Source organism: Castor canadensis, chromosome 4 (genome assembly GCF_047511655.1).
Source record: "Castor canadensis chromosome 4, mCasCan1.hap1v2, whole genome shotgun sequence".
Lineage (NCBI taxonomy): Eukaryota > Metazoa > Chordata > Mammalia > Rodentia > Castoridae > Castor > Castor canadensis.
Genome location: NC_133389.1, coordinates 20532546 through 20551003, shown reverse-complemented (window position 1 = coordinate 20551003; position 18458 = coordinate 20532546). Strand labels below are relative to the sequence as shown.

At 35.8% G+C, this 18458-nt stretch overlaps 1 protein-coding gene across 6 annotated transcripts in view; it reads left to right on the top strand.

Annotated features, from left to right (window-relative positions):
* Wdr7 (WD repeat domain 7) overlaps nucleotides 1-18458 on the top strand; it is a 329483-nt gene that overhangs the window by 23829 nt on the left and 287196 nt on the right. For all 6 annotated transcript variants that reach the window (XM_074069754.1, XM_074069755.1, XM_074069752.1 and 3 more), the window contains exons 3-5: nucleotides 10497-10603; nucleotides 12188-12266; nucleotides 15655-15829. In XM_074069754.1, coding sequence (XP_073925855.1) covers nucleotides 10497-10603; nucleotides 12188-12266; nucleotides 15655-15829 — 361 coding nt within the window. The remainder of the gene's footprint in view (nucleotides 1-10496; nucleotides 10604-12187; nucleotides 12267-15654; nucleotides 15830-18458) is intronic.

Sequence of the window (18458 nt, the reverse complement as noted above, 5' to 3'; positions counted from 1 at the left end):
GTGTTGAATCTATAGATCAGTTTGGAAAGTATTTGCATATTAAGTTTCCTGATCCATGCCCATACACTACCTTTCCATTTATTTATGGGTTCTTCAGTTTTTCAACAGTATTTAGTAGTTTTCAGAGAATAAATTTTGTACTTAGATTAAGTTCATTTCTAAGAATTTAATTTGTTTTGGTGGGTTTGAAATTAGGACCTCACGCTTGCTTGGCAGGCATTACCACTTGAGCCACTCTGCCAGTCCTGCTTTTTGTATGGGGTATTTTTGAAATAGGGTCTTGGGAACTATTTCCTGGTCTGATCTGAAACCTTTATTCTCCTTATCACTGCCTCCTGAGTAGCTAGGATTACAGGTGTAAGCCACTGGCACCCAGTTTAAGAATTTATTTTTGAATCTATTATAAATTATTCATTTTATCTTAATTCCAGGTTATTCACTGATGGTGTGTAGAAATACAGTTGAATATCATTTATTGAACTTCCAACCTTATCAGATTTAACAATTCTAATAGCTGGTTTTTTGCTAATAGCTTTTTATCTTTTTATTTTTTAAGCATTTTATTGGTATGTGATAATTATGGGGATTTTTGTTGTGACATTTCCATATATATATATATACATATATATATATATATTATACCTCAGTCTAATAGTTTTTAATGGATTACATAGAATTTTTTTATATCCAAGATAATGTTAGACATAGTTTTACTTCTGCCTTTTACATCTTTTTTTCCCCTGTTTTCTTTCCTGCCTAATTGTCTTGGATAGGACCTCTAGTATAATATTGAATAGGCAGGGCTAAAGTGGATATCCTTGGTTTGTTCCTAATCTTACAGGAAAAGCATGCAGTCTTTCACTTTTAAATATGATTTAGCTGTGGAATTTTTGCATAAATCCTTTATTAGGTTGAGGTAATTCTCTCCATTCTTAGTTTGTTGAATGTTTCTTATTATGAAGGGGTGGTAGATTTTGTCAAATGCATTTTCTGTGTTTATTAGGATGCATATTTTCTCTTATTTGACGGTGGTATTGCTGTTCTTTTTTTGTTGTTTATTTTTGTTTGAGGCACTGTCTTGCTGTGTAGCCTAGGCTGGCTACATAGCTGGCTAAATCCTCCTGTCTCAGCCTGCTGAGTGCTGCGATTACAGATATGCATCACTTGCCTGGCTTGGTATTGCTGTTTTTCAATGGGAATTATTTTAGCATGTTTGTATTCTGAAAGGAATGATGAAATAAAAGGTGAATATTGATGACTTTTAAGAGAGGGGGTCTTAGTTGAAGTGAATTTTATAGACTGGAAGTAATGGAATTCTGTGATCAGACTGAGAAGGTTTTTTTTTTTCTGATATGAATAAGAAACATTTGTTCAATGTAATAGGAAACCTTGGTTGCTCTTTTGGTAGAAAGGTGGAAACTTTTTGAAGCTTCTACTATTTTTCAGAAAAATAATGCTTCCTCAGCTGAAAGTGAGAACTGGAGTTTCTGCTAGAGGTCTGAGTAGAGAGAAGCTATGTAATGCTGACCTGGGAGGTTGGGGGAACAAGAAGGCTAGAGAAATAAGGCAGTCTGCTGGACAGCACTCAGAGCCCTCTTGAAGTTAGATGAAGTTAGATGCCAGCCTCAAATCATAATCCTCCCCATCTCCGTCTCCCAAGTTGCTAGGATTATAGACTTGAGCCACTGCACCCAGTCAGAAGTTCATTTCTTGTGGGGCTCCAGGGCAGTGCAGTGGTGATGTATGACAAGATCAGTGGGTATAAGGAGGTAGTGAGAAGCTTGCGTACTACAAGCTTTTCTGTGAAAATATTAAACTACCTGGAATTAAGATACCAAAAGTAATAGAAAGTGAGCCAAGTACCAGAATCATTCCATTGTCCCTGTGTTCCAAGGGTGAGTGGAGGAGGAGTTGGTGGAATGACATGTAATTGGATTGCCTTAGGGAGTGTGCAGAGCATGCGGGGATTGATATTGATAAGCAGTACTCAGGAAGCAATCAATTAAAACCAAACTCCCTAATTTAATGATTGGCGTTTGAGTCCAGGCATTTTTAGTTATTTGAGATACAGAGATAAATACAGCACCTTTCTTATACTTAGGATGCTTAGCCTTAATGACCTTAGAAAACTTGAAAACTGGTACCACAGACTTGGCTATGTAAGGACTTGGTGTACAGGTTGTAAAGTAAGTGAAATGAGTGTTGTGGAATGTGATATGCCTAACAAACTAAATATGAATCAACAGGTAATGCTGAAAGGGGAAAATCATAGTCCATTCTACTGGGATGACGATAAGCAACGAGATTGACTTTAAGATCTCACAAACAATTTGTTTACTAAACTTTTTGGGGGTGGTATGATACTAGGTTTTGAACTCAGGGTTTAACTCTTGCTAATAAGCAAGTGCAATACTACTTGATCCACACCCCCAATTTTGTTTCTTAGATAGTGTCTCTCTTTTTTGTCTGAGCTAGCCTGTGACTGTGGTTCTCCTAACTCCATCTGCTACATAGTTTGGGTTACCATGCCTGGGTTATTTGTTGAGATGGAGTCTTGTTAACTTTTTGCCAGGGCTGGCTTTGAGCCATGGTCCTCCTATTTCTGCCTTCTGAGTAGTGGGGATTACAGATGTGTACTGCCATGCTCAATCATCATTTATGAATTTTTTTGCATGGATTTTTATTAGGATGTTCTATGTGAGTTCAAGTAAGAGAGACAAAAATGACAGAGGGGAAGTGGGAATTAGGGGTAGGAATTAAAAGAGAAACATATAGTTTGAAAGATATTAAAGACAACTTATTATTTACCCAGGAGAAAGGATGATTAAAGAAAAGTTGTTGCCTTTTGCTGTACATGTAAGGTCTTTAATATTATGCTTTCTAGCTGTTATACATATGAAGGGTCAAGAAGAAATGTGACATTCAGGGGGGAGGCACATCGTGCTTTCTCTTGACGTCATGGTATTTTTCCTTTTTCCTTTGCTACAAAAGGACTCACATTTGTGACTAGAACTTCTGCTCTTTGAATCTTTGAATCTTTTTGTCATCGAGATTCATCTTTCATTGAAAAGAAGGGTAGAAGTGTGGCCTAAAACTCTGATGGCAATATACTGTGTGAATTACAGAAACAGTACTTTAATGAAAAAACATACACATAGTGGTGAGAAAACTAGAAACCATATGTAAAAGACTGAATCTCAGTCCCTATCTCTCATCCTGCACAAAAATTAATTAAAAAAATTAATTCACTTTAGAGAGGTAATGATAGGTCTAAAGATGCATGTGGTGTCTGTTATGCAATATTTGTTACACTGCTACTGCCTCTAAAGCCACCGAATACCTATGAGATTGGTCACCTTCACGAAGCTTTCATTCGAACAGGGAAACAGATTTATAAACACAATAAAATAGCCCATAGCATTTAATAAATAAACAAATGGTACAGTAAGATCTCAGCCTTTGGGACTGGCCAAAACATGCGTCAGATCAATATCTGCTATATGACTTTGGATGATTTATTTAATTCTTTTAAACTCAGCTTTAAATAGGGTCTACCATACATGGTTGTGGTAAGAGGTGGATGAAGGAATGTCTGTTAAGCAGCAATCATACTGCTTACACATAGCAAGGATTTAATTAATAAGTGGTAATTGTAGCATCTTAGGTTAAGATGCTACAACCTTAGGTAATAGGGTAAAAGAGCTAAAGGGAATTAATAAAAAGTGCTGAATGATGGCTGTCTAGGCTCAAGATCCCCAATTGGAACATTAGTGTCATGGTTTACTCTTAAGAACTGATATCCTTTTTATTCTTGCCTTGCCAGTGATAACTTGAAAGCTCTTATTTCTGAATCATGTAGTGTTTGAGGATGGGTGATCGCTCTGAATCAATCAGACATTATTTTATGATGTTTGTTTCGATTATGCAACATGGTAAGACATAAATAAAAGGCATAAAGGTAACAATATAAGTTACATTCACTTTTTTTCTTTCATTGGTCATCTTTTTTTTCTTTCTTTCTTTTTTGAGACTTTCTCACTATGTTAGCCCAGACTAATCTCAAATTCCTGGGCTCAGGTGATAGTCCTGCCTCAGCCTGAATAGCTGGGACTGCAGCCACCACACCCAGTTCTTGTAGAAGTTTCTCAATGTTAAGATGTTCTGTTGTGATCTAGCATTGATATTAGGCACAGATATATTTTTAAGTGGTTATCTTTATTACGATTATTCCTCCTGTTTTCCATTTTAGTGGTCATTCAGAACAGTTTTTAAAATCATTTTTTTGTAATGGCCTCAGAAAACTTGGTTTAGCAAATGAAGTTTTGTTTATTCATAAAGAATTTCAGCATAAAGGAACATGTTGATAACATGAAAATATTATCTTATAATTTTCTACTTTTTTGTACATACAAAAATATGGTCAGAGTATAGTTACATAATTTTTCCTTTCATCTTACAATGGCTTGACAGAGCCATGTATTTATAACTAGTCATAGTCAGTATTTAGAAATACAGTTCCTTTTTTGACATGTTTGATCTTGTGTACAGTGACCATGCTTTATTCGCTTATTAGTTTTTCTAGTTACCTTATGATTTTCTTTATTATGTTGTCACTGAATAAAACTCATTTTACTTCTTCCTTTGCAACATATATTCTTTTCCCCTTTTGATAGATGATTACTTGCCTTATTGCTGCCTGAGACTTCTAGCTTAATGTTGAATTATTGAAGGAACACACAAGACATTCCTACCATGTTCCTAATCTCAGGGGATAAACAAAAAAAAAAAACCTGGATAATAATACAACAAAACAGAAGACTATAGACCAACTTCCTTGATGAGCATTAATACAAAAATCCTCAATAAAATACTTGCAAACTGAATTCAGTAACCCAGCAAGAAGATCATCTACCATGATAAAGTTGGTTTTATTCCAGAAATGTATGGGTGGCTCAATATACACAAATCAATACGTGTAATACAGGACGTAAATACATCAAAATTCAATATCCCTTCATGATAAAAGCCCTGAAGAAAACAGGAATAGAAGGACCATACCTCAATATAATAAAGGCTGTATATGACCAACCTATAGCCGACATTATACTGCATGAGGAAAAACTGAAACCATTTTCTCTAAAGTCAGTAATGAGACAAGGGTGTCCATTCTTTCCACTCTTATTCAATATAGTGCTTGTATTCTCAGAGCAGTAAGGCAAAAGGAAGTAAAAGGGATACAAACAGGAGAGGAAGAAGCCAAACGATACCTGTTTTCAGACAATATGATCATATACTTAAAAGTCTCTAAAGACTCCACCAGAAAACTCCTAAGTCTGATAAACACTTTTGTAATATTTGTATTGCATCTATATTACACATATGAGAGAAAATATGCGGCTTTTGATTTTCTGAGCCTGCTAACATCATTTAAGATGTTGTTCTTCACTTAAGATGATTTACATGCAAACAACAAAATTTCATTCTCCTTTAAGACTGAATAAAATTCCATTGTGTATAAATACCATCCATATTTTCTTAACCCATTCATCAGTAGTGGGGCATCTTGGCTGTTTCTATAGCTTAGCTATTGTGAATAATGCTGCAATAAACATGGGTATACAGGTGCATTTATTGTAACCTGACTTACATTCCTTCAGGTATATCCCTAGGAATGATATTGCTAGATCATATGGCAGTTCTATGTTTAGTTTTTTGAGGAGCCTCCATACTGTTTTCCATAGTGGTGCTAGCTTACATTCCCACCAGCAGTGTATGAGATTTCCTTTTTCTCCCGCATCCTTGCCAACATGTGTTGTTGTTTGTGTTCTTGCTGATAGCCATTCTAACAGGAGTGAGGTGGAATCTCAGTGTGGTTTTGATTTGCATTTCCTTTATGGCTAAGGCTGTTGAGCATTTCTTCATGTGTTTTTTGGCCATTTGGACTTCTTCCTTTGAAAAAGCTCTGTTCAGTTCATTTGCCCGTTTATTCATGGGATCATTGATTCTTGGGGAGTTAAAGTTTTTTGAGCTCCCTGGCTACATGTTTTTTCTCATATGTAGAAAACAGACACAATACAAATTCAAGAAATTTATGAAAAATAGGTTATGCTAAGGGGAAATCACATATGAGAGAGGGAGAGTAAAAGAAGGAAGTTAAGAAGGTAAATATGGTTGAGGTACTTCCTATATAAGAATGAATATAGGATCTTTAAACCTGCTGAAGTCACCATAAGAAGGGGACTAAAGTAGAAAAGAGAAAAATAGAGGGAATGAACCAATTTGTGTTATTTTATATATATATATATATATGGAAATTTCACAATCATACACCCTGTATAGCTATCTTAAACAAACATAAATGCCAGTTTTTTTCCTACAACAACAGAGAACAGGAAGGCAAAACAGGTCCTTTCAGGAGGGGTTGAATAGTAGTGGGAGGAGGAAGGGTAGAAGGAAAGGGGGTCGAAGGGTGAATGTGGTGGACATGTTGTGTATATATGTGTGGAAATGGAAAAGTGAGACCTGTTGAAACTTCCAGGAATTGGGGGGCAGTTAGGGGGGATAAAGGAGAATGATGGAGGGGGTGAATTCAGCTATGATGTTTGTAAGAAATTCTGTAAATGTCGCAATGTGCCCCCAGTACAATAATAATAAAAAAACTAAAGTACAAACACTTTCAGTCAAGTAGCAGAACATAAAACTAACATACAAATATCAGTAACTTTTCTGTATAACAACAACAGAAATACTGAGAAAGAAATCAGGAAAACAAACCCATTTACAAAAGCCTAAAAAAAAAAATTCCTAGGAATAAACCTTACCAAGGAGGTGAAAGACTTCTACAGTTAAAAATTATAAAACACTGGAGAAATTGAAAGAGACACTAGAAGATGGAAACACCTCCCGTGTTCATGGATTAACAGAATTAATGGAAAATGATCATAGTACTGAAAGCTGTCTACAGATTCAGTGCAATCCCCATCAAAATTTCAAGGACATTCTTCAGAGGAATAGAAAAAGGAAAAACAACCCAAAATTCATATATTTCCACAAAAGACCCCAAATAGCCAAGGCAATCCCAAGTAAAAAGAGTAATGCTGGAGGTATCACAGTGTCAGAAACACTAGATAAACCTGTATACCCATGCTTATTGTGGTACTATCCACAATAGCCAAATTATGGAATCAGTCTAGGTGCCCATCAGTGGGTGAATGAATAAAGAAAATGTGATATATATGCACAGTAGACTATTAGTTTGCCATAGAAAGGAACAAAATTATGTCATTTGTAGAAAAACAGATGAAACTGCAGACGTCATGTTATGTGACATAAGCCAGTTTTCGAAAGACAAATACTGGATTTTTTTCCCTCACATATGGAATCTTAAATTAAAAAAGAAAGTTATGAAAGTAGAATGGGGACTATTTGGGAAGAGAAAGGAGACCAAGGGAAGAAGGGCAAAAGAAGGTTATGGAGGGGTGAAGATGATCAAAGGACATTGTATGCATGTATGTCATACAATATATACATGTATGTCATAAAACCCATTATTTTGTTCAGCTAATATGACCTAATTTTAAAAAGGAAAAAAAAAAAGAGTCAAGGATCTGTTTTTGATACAGCCCTTGAGTTAAGTTTTCAAGGGGTTTAAAAAGAAACAAGAACACAGACAAGTTATAACAGAGACCATATATGGCCTGTGAGACCTTTAAGTAAAAGCTTGCTGACCCTCATCTAAGTGATCAGATTTATTGGCGTAAAGTTCCATAATATGTTCTTATTTTATGCCCATTAATTCATAGAGGTGTCTCATCTTTTATTCCTGAGATTGGTAATTTTTGTCTTCTGTCTCTTGATAATTTTAGCTTGAGGTTTATCATCTTTATTGTTCTTTTAATAAAACACCTTGAGACTTGAGACTTTTTTTAGGGTGTGTCAGAAGGTGCCTTTATTCTAGGGCTGGTTTTGCCTGGTACTCATGTGGTATGATCCTTCTGGAGTCTTTTCCAGTGCCTCTGATGTTCAATAAGACCTCCAGACTTTGGTCTGTCAGATACTGAATTCTTCTTGCTTTTGTGTGAGCTTGAGGAATTTTACTGCTTATAATTTCCACGCCATTTTCTGTCAGGTCTTGGGGAAAATTTAACTCTATGCATGCATGGCTTAGGTTTAAATAATAAACCCAAGAGACACCTTTGCAGATTTCTGTACCTTTTTCCTCTGTGTAGCTCCATCTTCTCTGGTACACTGTCTTGCAAATTCAAGATAATTTTCCTTCCCTGAACTTTGATGTCTGCCTCCTCAATTCAGTGTGTTTTCTGTGTTATTCCTGGGTTCTCCCATCTTGTAACTTGATTGGTTAAGGACCTTCAAGTGGAAAGTCTGGTTCTCTCAATGGATTATAGTCTTTCACTGCCTATTGTCCAATATTTAGATAAAAGTATGTCATATATTCTTGTTTAATTTTTTTAGATTTTATTGTGGGAGTAGAGTTACACTATTGATAATGGAAATTTTGGTTGCAAGTGTGACTCAAGTGTTAGTACACTTGCCTACCAAGTGCATGGCCCTGACCAAGATGCCCCACTAGTGACGAATGGATCAAGAAAATGTGGTATTTATATACAATGGAATTTTATGCAGCCATGAAGAAGAACGAAATGTTATCATTCGCTGGTAAATGGATGGAATTGGAGAACATCATTCTGAGTGAGGTTAGCCTGGCCCAAAAGACCAAAAATCATATGTTCTCCCTCATATGCAGATATTAGATCAAGGGCAAACACAACAAGGGGATTGGACTTTGAGCACATGATAAAAGCGAGAGCACACAAGGAAGGGGTGAGGATAGGTAAGACACCTAAAAAATTAGCTAGCATTTGTTGCCCTCAACACAAAGAAACTAAAGCAGATACCTTAAAAGCAACTGAGGCCAATAGGAGAAGGGGACCAGGAACTAGAGAAAAGGTTAGATCAAAAAGAATTAACCTAGAAGGTAACACACATGCACAGGAAATCAATGCGAGTCAACTCCCTGTATAGCTGGATCCTTATCTCAACTAGCAAAAACCCTTAGTCCTTCCTATTATTGCTTATACTCTGTCTTCAACAAAATTAGAGATAAGGGCAAAATAGTTTCTGCCGGGTATTGAGGGGGTGGGGGGGAGAGGGAGGGGGTGGGGTGGTTAAGGGAGGGGGTGGGGAGGGGGGAGAAATGACCCAAACATAGTATGCACATATGAATAAAAAAAAATAAAAATAAATAAAAATAAAAAAAAGTAAAAAGGAGCAAATGAAAAAAAAATGCATGGCCCTGAGTTCAAAACCCTAGTATTGCAATAAATAAATAAATAAATAAATAAAAACCCAACAGAAATAAAATGAAAATTTAAAAGTCAGAGCTGTGGACATTGGAAATAAAGCTGTTAAATTTGGTTTTCTTGGGGGAAATTAAAGACTTGTCAAGAGTATTTTCTGTGGAACAATACTGAATCTCTGAATAGAGTTGGGGCTGGATGCATGGAAAAAATTTGGATGAATGAACAAACTTCCAACTATTAACAGTGATTGATTTTCTTTTAAATTGTGACTATGCAAAGGATAACCAAGATGAATGTCATTTGGAAATTTTTTTTTAGTTGTCACATACCAGAGCCATAGAACAATCTCAATACATTTCCTATGGACTATTTAATCTTGATCAGTTTGGCTTTCTTAATGAATTAAGAGAAATTATTTGCAAAATGGACACAGTGAAGGGTAAAAATGGATGTAAAAGGTCATACTCTGATTCTTAAATTGTGTACTGAGTATGTGGCTATTTGGTTTATTCTTTATATCTTATAAATATTATAAGTGTTATTTGTATACATGAAATATTTAGTTAAGATGTATTCTGAAGTAGCCTAATGTCCTGAAGTAACTTGGACTGGTATCATTACACTTGGGTGCTGATTGCCTGTCGTGAATAGTGAACAGTAAGCCACCCCTTCTGCTAGGTGCTACATTTTTAAATTAGTGGTCTGTGAAGTTCATTCTTCCTGACAGTTAATATTGATCTCAGCATTTGGAAAGATACCTCTCTTCTGTTTTCTGTGTTTGAAGGTGTGAATCAGAGACAAAGTGCTTCCTGATTAGTGATGGTATCACTTAAAAACAAATGAGTCCTAACCTGGTTTCCCAGGATACTAAAGAGTTAGTGCTTAAGACTGCCTTGGTTTGAGTCTTGTCTCTGTCACTGTCTGTTAAGATATTAGCCAAGTAATGGTACCTCTTTCTGCTCCAATTTGAACCTCAGAACTACTTGTTAGGGTGATTGTGAGCACTAAATGGATTAGATAGAGTGTACTGTTTGGATGCTTTTAGTTTTTAGTGTTCTGAGCAATATTCCCTGCCCCATCTGTGTCTATGTATTTATATTGAATATTTACCATGATTGCTAGTTCAAAGGTTAATTTTTGTTTGGAATTTACACCAGTGTATTTTTGCATTTCTAGGTTAATCCTCGAGCACTGCTATTTGGTCACACAGCTTCCATCACTTGCTTGTCTAAAGCCTGTTCTTCCAGCGACAAACAGTATATTGTGAGTGCATCTGCAAATGGGTAAGTGTTTTCTCTGTTTTTTCCTAAATTATTACATTTTTTGAAAAATTTATTTTATATTGACACTTAAAAATTGCACATATTTGTGTGTTAGCATGTGATGTATTTTTCTTACATCTATGAACTAGTACCAGTAAGTAGGAAGATTTTTTTTCTCTTTTCTTTTGGATTGTCTTCTTCCATTGTCTGAATGTAAAGTCAGATATTTGAATTATGGCTTTAAGGATATAAATTTTATGCTATTAATGACTTTGTAATACTTTTACTGTAATTTACAATTTTTTTCTTTGCCTTGCTTTTGAGAAATACCATAAAAGTTAAGGCATGATCATTAATCTCCATGACATTTTTATTGAATCAGTAGACAACTTTGAGATTTTTTATAAAAGCCTGAATGAAGCTAAGCTGACGTAAATTTGAGAGAAACTAAGCTATGTGGAAGTTTATACAATTAAGTTGATGTATGTTAATGCATTACTATAGTTAGGTGTGTTTCTAAGTTTCAGAATATAGTTTGCTTTTGGAGAGCCAGGTCGTTGAACAGTTGGGTAGGGTCCAGAGTGTAAGGAATTAAAAAAAATTTTTTTTTTTGGTGCTTAGAAAGTTGTATATTTATATGGTATACTATTGAAACAAGTTGGGGAACTTGAAGAAAACTGTAAGACATTTTCACCTTCTCACATGATTTGTTGATTTGAAAAGAACTTCATTTAATTCTTTGGGACAAGATGAGGCAAGGTCAGGTAAAAAAATGTTATGGTGTGTGGTCAATTAAAGAACAGTTCACATTAGAATGCTTGTTCTAAATTGAGTGTTCATTAAAAAATTGTTTCATATCATGTGAGATGGAAAAAATGATATCTTAAGGAAATCCCTAATAATATCAGGATCATTACATTCTATTAATATTTTCTTCCATTAAATAAATCTTATTTCTTTAAAAGACCAGGTATATTGACATTTCTCATTTTCAGTGCTGTGTCTTTAGTTTAAGATATGAGCTTTTTTGTATGCATTTAATACAACTGTAATAAATCTGGAATCAAAATTGGAATAGTATATTTAATTTGCAAAGGTTTGGAATTCGGTTGACGTTAACTTTGATTTTTTCAGTGCTATGTTTTCAAGTTACATTGATGACAAAGGACAAATCTCAGTAGTTTAAAAGTCTCTTATTTTTGTCACTTGCTTCTTGTGTATTACTTGGGAACTCTATTCTACTTCCTTATTATTCTTACTTTGAGGTTCAGGGTGAGGGAGCAGCCATTGTCTGAAACAGCCAGTATTTGGAACAGTGACAGAGGAAGAGCATTCTGGAAGGCCTCCATAAGTTCTGGCCAGAACTACTCACAAGACTCCACGAACCAAAAGGGAACCAGGACATGCCTTGAGGTGGGGGGTGGGCAGGTTGGAAGGGAGCTTAGGATGGTGAATAAGAGGATTAGAAATTTTGACCAACAGCAATAATGAGCATAAGCTACTTTTCCTATAATGTATTAGTTTTATTAGAAAGTTAATTTTAAACAAAGTTGAACAGTGTTTCTAAGAATCAGATTCAAAGTTAGCTACTATTTTGTTTCATAGAGAGATGTGCCTCTGGGATGTGAATGATGGCAGATGCATTGAGTTTACAAAATTAGCCTGCACACATACTGGCATACAGGTTAGTATCTATTTCTGTGGCTAAGTCAGCCCAATTTTATTACAAGTGTTATTTAAAATGTTGAGCTGTATTTTTATGTGAAAAATGTTGTGTGGGAGCAGTAGGACAAGAAAGCCAGATTTATAGTAAAAGTACTCCTCATATGATGGTATTGCTGGGAAGGGAATAAAGTAGAGGGAACAATGGAGAAGGGAATAGGGTAGCTAGTTACCAATGATGCCTCTGTGGTTTGGGGTTATCTTGGTTACCCAGGTGAGAGCCTGTGGTAGCCATTTTTCCATTACTATAACAAATACCTAAGATAATCAACTTTTAAAGAGAAAAGGTTTATTTTGGTTCACTGTTTTAGAGATTCTAGTCCATGATCAGATGGAGCTTATTGCTTTTAGGTCTCTGGTGGGCATGCTGGATGGCAGTGATGGGGAGAGTGTGGCAGGGAAACATTGCCTACCTCATGGCCACAGAGAAAAGAGGGAAAGAGGAAGGGACTAAGTCTCACAGTGCTCTTCAAGGGCATGCTTGTAACCTAGACTCCCACTAGGCCTCACCTACTAAAGGCAACACTCCCCCCAGAAATGCCACCTGGGGATCAAGCCTTTAACACATGGACCCTTGGGTCACTTATTGTTCAAACTGTAGCAATAACTCCTTTACTACTTGGTAAGTGCACTGGATCCTGAATAACGCAATTCTTTCATGCCCAAACTGTTAAGATTCTACTCATGATTGATGCAGATTAACTCACTTTTTGTATCACATCTTTTTTTCTTGCCATGCAATTGTCTTTTGGGCTCATTTTTAAAGACTTTCCAACTCTTTAGAAAAGATGACCATTTCATATGCCTAGCTTAAAATGTAAAGTATTAATTGTACTTGTAGTTTGTAGTTTCTGACATACATTCTTAGTATTCTCCCTTTTGCATATTTGTCAAATTCTCTTTGCTTCACTTTACTCATTGTTTACTGTGTTGAGTTGGGAAAAATATGAAATATATAGAAAATATTAGCTATATTCTCCATGGGAAAGGAAAGGGAAGGAAAGAAGGAAAAGAACTCACATTTATTGAGGAAATTCTATGTAGGAATTTCTTATATTGTATTTCATTTAGGCTTCCCTACATCCTTACCAATAAAACAGGAGTATGTAATTTTACAAAAAAGGATGTCATGACCTAGAGATATTAAATGACTTGTATGAGTTCCAGTGAGTCATTCCTGGTACCAGGATCCCAAATCAGGTTTATCTGACTCTAGGGACTGTGTTCTTTCTCTTATACTGCCTCCCTCAAAACAAACTAATAGCATAATTTGTCAAGAAGGAAGACCTTCTATGCTCGTACAGATTTGATAATCAAATAAAAATATTTGCAGGATTTTCATGACTATCTCTTGTCCTGGCAAAGGCCTTTTCAGGTTTGTTGCATTCATGTATTTAGGGCATGTGATTTTTATTTAAAAGGCATGTATTTGTTTTTTATCATGTAAAGAATCAACAAGGTTTATAAAGAGAAAGGAGGTAATAAAATGATGTAGATTCACTGACAATTCAATTTATTTTAATTTAAAAATGATAAATATCTTGAAGTCATTGTGCATAATTATTCTAACTGTTGTACAATTTTGATTTATGGTTTAAAACTTTTGGGTACATAATAGAGAAAATTATCTATTTTTATTCAACATATTTTGAATGCCTTATATTTTTCAGATCTGGAATTAAGCCTTCTGTGTTTAGATGAGTAGCCCTCTCTAAATAGACAGTGCTTTTTGGCAGATTCACTAGTGTGGTGGCAGTTTACTGTGTGAGCCTCACTTATTCAGGTGGCTGTTTTTATATGCACAGAATGATAAACCTTGGTGACACTGGCACTTACTTCAAAATCATAAGGCTATACCAATTGATTAAACAACCATGCGAGGCATCCTTTTTTAACAGTTTGGAAAACTTGGTTCTCCATTTAGTATTCTTTCTTTGCCAATATCAAAGTATCTTAGAAATTTAATTAGTGCTTGGAAAACTGTTTGAGAGTATAATTATAAAGCAAAAGGTGAGAGCCTGGTAGTCAGGCAGTTCTCATGAAGCCTCCCTGCTCTCGGGAAAGAGCTCTTCTGTAGGGACTGTAGTGCATGTCTCTCACAGCAGGTTTTAGATAGGAACACTGAACCCATCCTTTCCTCCTAGCGCATCCTCCCCTTATGTGACTCAAGGCTCCCTACAGCCAGATTATTATTTAATTTGTAAGTGCATGGATCTTCTCTTTGTGTTGGGTGTTGTGTGTTGTTGGATCAACCTCCTGAGACTTAGAGGTGCCTCCTTGTGATAGTCTGCATTTTATTAGTTCTACCCTGGCCCTTGGAGTTTCAGTTAACATTTATATTTAGTTCATATGTTCTATAGTCAGTATTTATGCATAAAAATTCACTCCTTAGGTGCTTCCTAATTAATAAAAGTGCATTCCTTCACACACAGTGTTAAGCTCTGACAACAGAATTTAATGAGTGTGGGGTCAGACTGGACCCAGAATTTCATAGTTATTTCCGCAGAGTGGAGTAGTTATAGCATTGCCCTCAGTATGTTACCCAGCCTGTCCTCATGTGCTCGTTTACTAATGTGCACTCTGATAGGAGAATTGGTCTACTGCATGAGTCACTAGTTTTTGAGACTGAAGAAAGACAGGTCCTTTGATGTATTGGTGGTCTTACCTTGATAGCTATTCTCCTTTTACTTTTTGGTAGGTGGAAAAGCTATCCTCTTGAGCATTTCATGGCATTAGGAAAATGTAGCTCATTGATAATGTTTTTTCCACAAAGTATAAGTGCACAGTGTGTTTACGTAATTGTCTCATTCTCTCATCTGAAATAACACACGTAGTTTAATTTAATTCTGATTATGATATTTTCGAGCAACAATCATCCTTTATATCTAATTTTTATTTAGTCAGAACTAGTAATTATTAGCCTGTGCTGCCTATTCTCATTCACTTGGAATTCATATTGTTTTTGGGACCTACATGAAGTCCCCTTTTGATTTGATTTGTAAAGCTGATTTTATTCACGTGTTTTATTAATTTAGAAATTGTTTTAGATGCTAGATATGAGGATAAAGAAGAAATATTATGAATTCTGCCCTAAAAGGGATTGAAAGGGAAGATTAGGAAAATAATAATTTTTGTTAGATATTTAAAAATATTAATATAACATAGCATGATGTATTTGTGTATGTGCTATGCACGTATAGTATGTAGCATATGGTACATGTATAGAAAATATTACTCAAGGAGTTAGCATTTAGGAGACTATTATAGTAAGCTTGATGGAATACATATTAATCTAGTAGCTAACCTAAAGGAGAATTTAAAATATCTTTTTCTTTTTAATATGAATTTAGTTCTACCAATTCTCTGTTGGAAATCAGCGAGAAGGAAGGCTTTTATGCCATGGACATTACCCTGAAATCCTCGTTGTGGATGCTACTAGCCTTGAGGTGTTATACTCTTTAGTATCAAAGATAGCTCCAGACTGGATTAGCTCTATGAGTATCATTCGATCCCACCGGACACAAGGTCAGTGTATTATTCCCTTTCAGATCTTCAGTACCATGACTTACTGTTTAACTTACTGTTAAGTTCTATAATTTATCAAAATTACTAATTTTGATTATATTCTTATATTTAAGAATTAACAGCTCTAATAATTTTTTAAACATTTTTATTCTCATATATTAGTTGTACAGGGCAGTACCTTGTCACATTTCTGTATGTACCTACAGTGTACCTTGGTGAGATTCATCTCTACCATCATTCTCCCTCAATCTCTCTCCCTGCCACTTAAAACAATTTCAACAGGTTTCATTGTTCTGTTTTCATAAAGCATATAAAGTACATTGATCATATGCCTCCTCCTTCACTCTCTCCATTCCCTCTTCCTCTAGGACTCACTCTTAACAGGACCTGTTCTTCCCTTTTTAAAGCATGAATTCATTGTTCAAAGGGTTTTGCCATGGTATTTCACCCATGAATACCTTGTACTTCAATCAGATTAACCCCCTCTATTACTCTCCCATACGCTTTCCCCCCACCCCTTATTCAACAGCTTTCAGTGCCTTTCATTGTGTCATCTTCTTACACAGATGCAATGTATTTCGATATTATTCACTATCATTCTCTTTTCCCCTTCCTCCTTTTTCTAGTCCTCTCATACAGTCCCACTATTACACATATGTCCTTCCTCTCTCTCCATACATACACACACATATATATATGTACACACACAAAAACATATCACGTTTGTATTTGTGTATATGTTTATTTTTTTGGGTGTATCTTCCACATGAGAGAAAACATGTGACCTTTGTCTTTCTGAACCTAGCTAACTTCACTTAATATGATGATGTCCAGTTCCATTCATTTTTCTGCAAGTGACATAGTTTCATTCTTCATTTCTAAATAAAACTCCATATACACATTTTCATTTTTATTTTTATTTCTTAATTTTAATTTTATTCATACATGCATACAATGTTTGGGTCATTTCTACCCCTTCCCCCAGACCTTCCCTTACCCTACACCCCCCCACATTCCCTCCCTTACCCCCCCCTTACCCTCGATACCTGGCAGAAACTATTTTGCCCTTATCTCTAATTTTGTTGAAGACAGAGTATAAGCAATAATAGGAAGGAACAAGGGTTTTTGCTGGTCGAGATAAGGATAGCTATACAGGGAGTTGACTCGCATTGATTTCCTGTGTATGTGTGTTACCTTCTAGGTTAATTCTTCTTGAACTAACCTTTTCTCTAGTTCCTGGTCCCCTTCACCTATTGGCCTCAGTTGCTTTAAAGTATCTGCTTTAGTTTCTCTGCTTGAGGACAACAAATGCTATCTAGTTTTTTAGGTGTCTTACCTATCCTCATACCTCTCTTGTGTGCTCTCGCTTTTATCTTGTGATCAAAGTCCAATCCCCTTGTTGTGTTTGCCCTTGATCTAATGTCCACATATGAAGGAGAACATATGATTTTTGGTCTTTTGGGCCAGGCTAACCTCACTCGGAATGATGTTCTCCAATTCCATCCATTTACCAGCAAATGATAACACTTCGTTCTTCTTCATGGCTGCATAAAATTCCATTGTATATAGATACCACATTTTCTTGATCCATTCGTCAGTAGTGGGGCATCTTGGTCAGGGCCATGCACTTGGTAGGCAAGTGTACTAACACTTGAGTCACACCTCCAAGCAAAATTTCCATTATCAATAGTGTAACTCTACTCCCACAATAAAATCTAAAAAAATTAGACAAGAATATATGACATACTTTTATCTAAATATTGGACAATAGGCAGTGAAAGACTATAATCTATTGAGAGAACCAGACTTTCCACTTGAAGGTCCTTAACCAATCAAGTTACAAGATGGGAGAACCCAGGAATAACACAGAAAACACACTGAATTGAGAAGGCAGACACTAAAGTTCAGGGAAGGAAAAGCAGCTTGAATTTGCAAGACAGTGTACCAGAGAAGATGGAGCTACACAGAGGCATCTTGGCTGTTACCATATCTTGGCTATTGTGAATAGTGCTGCAATAAACATGGGTGTGCAAGTGCCTCTGGAGTAACTGTTGGAGTATATCCCCAAGAGTGGTATTGCTGGATCATATGGTAGATCAATGTTTAAATTTTTAAGTAGACTCTAAATTTTTTTCCAGAGTGGTTGTACTAGTTTACATTCCCACCAGCAGTGTAAGAGGGTGCCTTTTTCCCCACATTCTCGCCAACACTTGTTGTTAGTGGTGCTGCAAATGATGATGGCTATTCTAACAGGGGTGAGGTGGAATCTTAGTGTGGTTTTAATTTGTATTTCCTTTATTGCTAGAGATGGTGAGCATTTTTTCATGTATTTTTTGGCCATTTGAATTTCTTCTTTTGAAAAAGTTCTGTTTAGTTCATTTGCCCATTTCTTCATTGGTTAATAAATTTTGGGAGAATTTAGTTTTTTAAGTTCCCTATATATTCTGGTCAGTCCTTTGTCTGATGTGCAGCTGGCAAATATTTTCTCCCACTCTGGATGTTCTCTTCAGTTTAGAGACCATTTCTTTTGTTGAGCAGAAGCTTTTTAGTTTTATGAAGTCCCATTTATCTATGCTCTCTCTTAGTTGCTGTGCTGCTGGGGTTCCATTGAGAAAGTTCTTACCTATAC